At 31.8% G+C, this 8,268-nt stretch overlaps 1 protein-coding gene across 1 annotated transcript in view; it reads right to left on the bottom strand.

The window, feature by feature from the left end:
• Nucleotides 1-7,600, bottom strand: part of LOC108915313 (putative fatty acyl-CoA reductase CG5065) — a gene marked incomplete at its 5' end in the record, with an annotated part of 41,914 nt that extends 34,314 nt beyond the window's left edge. The window contains one exon of the mRNA XM_018721308.2: nt 7,516-7,600. Within this exon, the coding sequence (XP_018576824.2) occupies nt 7,516-7,600 (85 nt within the window). The remainder of the gene's footprint in view (nt 1-7,515) is intronic.
• Between the last annotated feature and the right edge of the window lie 668 nt (nt 7,601-8,268).

The following is an 8,268-nucleotide window of genomic DNA, read 5'->3' as shown; positions in this document are numbered from 1 at the left end:
CTCAGTTTTTCTTTAAAAAAAATTGAGATTATTACCCGTACGCGCGCCAATGATGAACATAAAATTCTTAATTGCGTGTCAAAAAATGCGCAATAACTACCTCTTAAAACCCACCAAATTTCATTTGCACATCTCGACCGGTTTCAGAGCAATAAATTAAATCGTCAGTTTTTAAGAAAAACTTTGACACCCCGTATCTCGGAAAATGAATCATTTGCAGACATACGTTTATAAGCAAACTGCCATTATTTTCTCATGTAGAATCACCCCCTGAAATTTGTCGCACTTATTTACTAACACCCTGTATATTTGTATAACAGTTGATTGCTATCATTGTGTATTGTTATTTACCACCTTCTTTTTTTTTGGATGCGTGTAAACACTTTTATGTGTATGTAACACTAGCCTTTATAAATAAATAAATAAATAAATAAATAAATAAATAAACGTAAAGCACAGTATTTGTGGTATATCTTCATTTGGTCTAGACTTGAAATCACAAAACATCTCGGAGTATGAGTTTAGAAATCGGAAATTCTTATAATAATAATTGAATCTTTGTCTTCTACATCGTCGATCGTTAGTAGCTTATCTCCTCTCAAAACTCTAACACCAATTATTAAAATGATCTGAAGAGTTGTCCAAAATTAGTTAAATGGATCGATTTATATTAATTTGAATTAGCTTTTCTAGAAGAAATCTATTATCAGGTGCTTCTTGTAAAAATTTCTCAATTTCCTCTTTCATTTAGTGAAGTGACGCACCTAGAAGACCATAAAAAAAAACCGGAATAACCAATTGTAAATAAATGTTTTTTATGAAACGTCTAGAGACAGTTAGTTGAAATAGTACCTATTAAATTTATGTCAATATTAAGTTAATATGATTCATCTTAATGAAACAGAGTTCTTTGAAAATGTTGATAGAAAACCTCCAAGAGCGGGATCTGTTCAGTGGTCGCTGGGGTTTCTGGTCGAGACTTCTCGAAGCGAGAATTCCCGGGAAATCTGGCCTTCCTCGAGACGAGAAAAAAGTGTCGAGAAATCGAGAAATCGAGAAATTTAAAAATCACGCGCGTCTTAAGTTCTTAACTGGAGTTCGTTTCGTTCATGCGTTCAATTCGTTTCTCGACAAATAACTGAGCGGTTAAAGTGGTTTCTTTACCAGTTCATGATTTATTTATTTTAAGTTTTTAAGGCTTTAGTTTACTTTGATGATTCTTTTTTTTTTAATGTACATGGTGATTCATTATATTTTGACCCTCCTTTAATTTTTTTGTTTTAAGAGTTATAAAAAAATGTGAAATACAAAAGTTGCGCGATTTTTTATGAAGTTTTTCGAAAATGATAGTAGAAAAACAAATCAAGTTCAAACAAAATGGCCGCGGTATATTTTTACATATTTGGATAGAACGTTACTTGTCGAGCATAGTCATATAGGGTTTGTTGGGTCCATCTCTAATAATAGGCGAGATAATATCAAAAAACGAAATGATGTTTTTTTATTAACAAAATAAGACATCTTGTAATTGTAGACCTCTTTCAGACATTTCTGCCTTTTTTCCAATTACGTAAGGATTTAGATTTAGTTGTAATATATTTTGACATATGGGACATTGATATAGTCCAAAATGCGTATAGGTATTTTAAGTAAATCTCACTAATTAGACCATGCGAGGCCAAATAAACTATGGAGAATATCTTAAGAGTCCGTTCTCTGTACACTGCTAAGGTATCGCTGCGGGGTCGGGTGCACGGGCGTTACAGCTGGAGGCGGATACTATCGCTCTCCCACTACGATGATTTTACAGTGGACGTATTTAGATTGTTTTAAACGAGCCACTAACGTTACAATTTTTACTTCAATAATTGTGTCAATTTAGAATTAATACAATTATTGTACCGCAATTGTACAAATAAATTTCATTGCAATACAAAATTGAATAACCGACATCCCGCGGACGTCAATTTAACGCTCCTTCTCTTTTTTGGTTTTATGAAAAAAAGTTATTCTTGATGAAGAGTTCTGCATGGCCTAAAACCCAAAATGAAATAATCAGATTTCAATTTTTTGCAGTCGTATACGAGGTTTGTTGAAAAATTTAAATTTTGCTCAAGAGTAAACTACCTTTATTTTTTAAAATATCGACAATCGTTATTAAAAGTAGATCCAAATAGAAAACTAAGGTCAGATATCCAATATTATCCATTTACCATTAAAAAAACAGATTTTGTTATTTTTACAAACTCTTCTCCGTATTAGCATTGATAATTTACGTCTAGAGATAGACATTAAATCTAACAGGTAAGGTAGTCGGATTTTTGTAATTTTTTATATTTATGGTACGTGTAGTTTGGACCTGGAATAAGAATTTTTCGAAGTAGTTCGACGCAACGTTCATAAATTACGGAGATAATCGATTTTGAAGTTTTACCTGACAGCTAAATCAACTAGATGTGACACATTCTTCAACTGGGAGCGTGGCCTAATAGGTAACGTTAGGAACTGACAGACACGAGATCGCTAGTTTTCATAACGCACCATATGGTATTTTATAATTTTTTTCATCTCGAAAATTATGAACAAACGAAATATTATAATAAATACTTATATATATGTAGGAATATTCTTCAAATATTTCATTAAAATGCACAATTGGTTGATAAACAGTATTTATTATGAACAATAAGATTTCATTAAAAAAAAACAAACGAGGTCAGGTAGGATGTTCTTTTATTTTATATTTATGTTACTATTTGACATTTTAAGCAGTGTGGCACGAGCCAGAATAGTAGTTATCACAAAAAAATGGGAAGCAGAAATTTTTTAAGCACCTAGCTTCCTTTCTTTTTCTTTTTCTGTGCTCGAAAATTATGAACAAACGAAATATTATGAGAACTGTATGTAGGAATATTTTTCAAGTGTTTAATTAACATTTTGAGCTAGGTTGTGTGGGTCGTCCACCGTGTTTAAAAAAGCACACTTGCTCGGGCATAAAAAGTTTCTGCTTCCCATGTTTCTATGATAACGATCATTCTGGCTTATGCCACACTGCGTAAAATGTCAAATACTAAAAATAAAATAAAAAATCTACTTGACCTGGTTTGTTTTTTTTTAAATAAACTTTATTGTTAATTCATAATAAATATTGTTTATCAACCAATTGTGCATTTTAATGAAATATTTGAAGAATATTCCTACATATACATAAGCGTTTATTATATATCGTTTGTTCATAATTTTCGAGATCACAAAAATAATAACAAACCATATGGTGCGTTTAAAAAAAATGTCACGTGACGGACTCGAACCACCGATCTCGTCACTGTCAGTCCCGAATGCTACCATTTAGGCTACGCTACCAGCTGAAGAATGTGTCACATCTAGTGGATTTAGCTGTCAGGTAAAACTTCAAAATCGATTATCTTGGTAATTTATGAACGTTGCGTCGAACTACTTCGAAAAATTCTTATTCAAGGTCCAAACTACACGTACCATAAATATAAAAAAAAAACAAAAATCCGACTATTTTACCTTCTCCTATAAGATGCACTGACAAACCAATGCAATTTTTGATTGCAAACGTCAAAACGCTAGTTTTATTTAACAATTTATAAAATACAAGAAATGGCAGCTCTGTTAACTTCTTAGGAGAAAATTTAAATAGTTTTGATTGTGGGAGATGATTATAAAACTCATCAAGAAGCGGCAGTGATTTTTAATAACAGGCATCCGAATAGAAATCTCGTATACGAGAATAAGTTCAATATGACCAAAAATAATTAAAAATCGTCAATACTCATCAACTAGCACTTGGTCATAAATTAGTTATTTCACTAGTACGACCAGGTGCATTTGGAAACAAAAAACGTATACTTTCTCAAGAAATATTGTCGGCATTTCCTTTAATAAACATGGGCTGGGATGGAAACGCCGAAATGTTGTACTGTATAAATTAAATATGCTATTACTATTAAAAATTTAATTGTCACCGCTGATAGTGCAGTATAAATATTTATTAAAAAATACATTTTTTTAGTTTTCCGTTAGAAATAACGTTGCCTGGCTGTGCCGTACAACTTTTAACTCAAGATAGTTTTTACACAGATATCAATCTCTGATATAATATATCATTGGATGCAAAAACTTCTACCAATGAAAATAAAAGAATCGAACCTCACAAGATCGATTAATTCAATACTCTCAATTGAAAACGTATAGATTATCACTGACTAAATATTTCTTTGAACTCCGGTCCTGTCCGCACTTCCCTCTTGTAAGCAATTTTTGATTTAAGCCTTTATTTTTACGTAAATAAATTGTAAATATGACGATTTCTTGCAAAAAACTGTTACAAGACAGCATTAGGAAAACACTTTGTCTTTCGATTGGTTTTTTATTTGGGCCGCTATGTTGATTCGTTTTCCAAATATGTGTTATGGGCTGAACCTTTAAAATGGGTTTATTTCAAGCGCGCGACGGACTCTTAACTACTCAATCTTAATTCCTATAATATTTAAATTTTCTACTTCTGTGCAACCCGTTTTAAATAAATAATAATACAAACTGTCAAACAATAACAATGTTATCATGACATTACTACCTGTCACTGTCACGACCTACCATATATAAGATTGTCCATGAGTAATTGGCCTCACACGGTCTAATTAGTGAGATTTACTTAAAATACCTATACGCATTTTGGACTATATCAATGTCCGATATGTCAAAATATATTACAACTAAATCTAAATCCTTACGTAATTGGAAAAAAGGCAGAAATGCCTGAAAGAGGTCTAACAATTACAAGATGTCTTATTTTCTTAATAAAAAAACATCATTTCGTTTTTTAATATTATCTCGCCTATTATTAGAGATGGACCCAACAAACCCTATATGACTATGCTCGACAAGGAACGTTCTATCCAAATATGTAAAAATATACAGGGTGTTCCATTTAAATTAACAAAGTTAACATCCGCGGCCATTTTGTTTGAACTTCATTTGTTTTTCTACTATCATATTCGAAAATTTCATAAAAAATCGTGCAACTTTTGTATTTCACATTTTTTTATAACTCTTAAAACAAAAAAGTTAAAGGGGGGTCAAAATATAGTGAATCACCCTGTACCTAGTTATAAGTCTGTGTAGAAATTTTATTATAAGCAGATACCTAATGTTGAAGTGATAAATTAATAGGAAGAACGCTTCTGTATCTTTAAATTAAAGCTTTTTTTTTTTTAAGATTTCTTCGGTTAAATTCCTTATTTACTATTTATTTAATTAAAAGACTGCATGATTAATGATTATTAATAATTATTATTGGAAGAAAACTACGATTCAAAAACATTGAAATAAACATAAGTATATTGAAAGTGTTTAATAAAAAAACAAGTTAAAGGTTTTTAAGAAGAAACTCAAAGTTTAATTTAGTTTTGTTAGTAGAAGTAGAAACATAAGTAATTAATAAAAATACTGAATAAATAATAAATGTTAATGATGATTGTTAAGTATAATAGCATGTTTATATTTCGCATTGCAATACCAAAATTATGACTTTTTAAGTTTTAGAAATTTCTCGAGAATTCGAGAATTCCCGGGAATTCCTAGTCGAGAATTCTCGAGACCCGAGAAAAAAAATAGGCCGAGAAATCAGAAACCCTAGTGGTCGCATAACATCGCTTTGGATTTGGAAGATTGTTCCAAGGAGCTGCCCACCATTACAATAAGGCGTGTACATTTTTTACACGAATAGGTAAGACTTAAAAAGGAAGGCATACATCAGTTTGTTTCCTTGGATCTTTGAAGATGGTAGTGTTGAACGTTTCTGGCAAGATTCTAATCAGAAAACTGTGAAAAAGACCATAGTGGATGGTGCAAGGTACACTTATTAATACATGGACTAAAATTTTCGTTGAAATGTTTACTTTCGAATTTCAATGCGACGGCTATAATCTGAAAAAACATGGTCAAATTTTAAAAAATGTAGTTATTGATAGTATCTGAATGCTTAAAAAAACGAACAAAAACGCTAAGTATATAAAGTAAGTGTTAAGGGTTGTTACCAATGATAATTTTTTTTAAGTTTGTGCTGTTTTTGGTGTTTTGTAAGTGTCCAGTGGTTTTGTTTATAACATGGATATACCTAGTAATTTATTACGTTATACAGGGCGATGCACAACTAATTAAAAAAAAAATTGGGATAGATGCGGCATGAGAAATGGAGTCAATATCGTATAAAAAAATTGAAATATCCTTATACTTTACGACAAAAAAAATTATTGAAGTTGTAGTACTTTCAGGCATTACATCGCTGGACAACTGTAGTTTATAGCGTCATTCGTAATACGCGTGGAGAGCCACGTGGTCTCAGCGACTCCGAATACTGAAATCCGATTTTAAAATCGTCGTAGCGCTAGTGTTTATAATAGTTTTTTAGTAGTTAGTCTCAAAAATGGCTTGCGTGTATAGCAACTCGGAATTGATGGATATCGTTTTATTTTATGGTGAAGCAAGACAACTTCTGTATTATATTGAAACATTTGTGTTATGGTGAAACATTTGTGTTAGTTCGTAGAAACTGGGTAAGACGGACCCATTTGGGCATACATTTGTCCACACGTCCGCCCACACACACATACACCGGTGGACAAAATTTTGAACAGTTGGTGTAACACCAGGTATATAAAATGTCAAATTATTTTATTAATTAAAACCACAAATTACTTAACTTTACTGTTTTTGATGTGGCGCGCAAACAAGGTTGCTGCTATATTTGGCCTGAGTTTGAAGGTAAAAGAGGAACAATTGAAATTGCTACCTGCGTAAAACTTTTTCTTAAAGAGCTACCGGCATAAACTAAGCATGTAGTGTTACATTCTAATTGTTGTCTAGGACAAAATAGGGATACTATCATGGTACATGTGCTCCACAAAGCAGTTTAAGCCAAAGAAAATATTGAAATTATTGATATAAAATTTCTTGAGTCTGATAACACGCATATGCAGTGCGATTCAATGCATGCTACCATTGAGCATGCAGCGCAATATGCCAAAATTTATTGGCCAAACGACTGGATAAACGTCATTAATTTAGCAGCGAAAAAAAGACCTAACAAGGTAAATACACTTCACCACACACCATTCAAATTACAAAGAACTGCAGCAAAAAACAATGATTATAAAAACTCAGGCCCCTAAAGGTAATACATTAAATTGGAAACAAGTTAAATGGATTCAAGTAGAAAAATCCAATGAACTATAATGTATTGGTCTTATTATATTGGCAAAATCAAGAAATTCTTGATGTGTAAAACGTTTTTGGTTCGTACGCCCTTCTGATATGGCTCGATATGGTTGCCAGACGGAGGTAAGAAAAATGTTATATTGTTAAAATTATGACAGTTTGGGATTATATGAAAAACATTGAAAATTATAAGGTCACATTTTTATATCACATTTTTCATGTAAGCTCAGATGAGTGATATAATAATGCGTCATCTAAAATAGTACGTACCAAGTTTGAGTTTGGCTATATCTCCATATATGGGTATTAATTTCTCAATAGCTTCGGGATTACTCTTCTTTAAAGTATCGAACAACTAGAAAATAACAAACATCTAACAATACCAATAAATTCAGTCATGATTGGTGAGATATCGTTTGATAGTAAAATAAAGTTCTTAGGCGTAACAATTGACGAGTGTCTCGGTTGGAAAGAGCATTGTGTTCAATTATCTTCTAAACTGAATTCGGTATGTTTCTTACTAAGAAATATATGCACCCTCCTCTCTCAAGAGCACCTTACCATGGTTTACCATGCACAAGTTTCTTCAAGGTTGCAATATGGCATGCTTTTGGGAACCAAGTGCTCACACTATGGCCTTGTTTGTAGCACATAAACGCATTATTAGATGTGTCGCTGGTGTACCTGTTAATTATTCCCGTAGAGAATTGTTTAAAAATTTTAAAATTTTAACAGTGTTTGGTCTATATTTGATCGAGCTCTGTGTTTTTGTTTTTAAGAATAGAAGAAATTTTATTTTAAATACATCTATTCACCAAAAGTATACAAGGTCTAAGGACAATTTTCACGTACCGCCTTGTAAATATGTATTAACATACAACTCTCCCACTTATTTGGGTTTGAAAATTTTTAATATGTTGCCTACCTCGATTGATAACATATCAATTTTTAAAAGGTCCTTAAAGGACTATCTTACGAGAAAAGTTTTTTATAGTTTGCAAGAGTTTTTCGATTGTAGGTAAT

This window comes from Anoplophora glabripennis, unplaced genomic scaffold (genome assembly GCF_000390285.2).
Source record: "Anoplophora glabripennis isolate ALB-LARVAE unplaced genomic scaffold, Agla_2.0 scaffold1362, whole genome shotgun sequence".
NCBI lineage: Eukaryota > Metazoa > Arthropoda > Insecta > Coleoptera > Cerambycidae > Anoplophora > Anoplophora glabripennis.
This window is presented reverse-complemented; position numbering and strand designations above follow the sequence as displayed.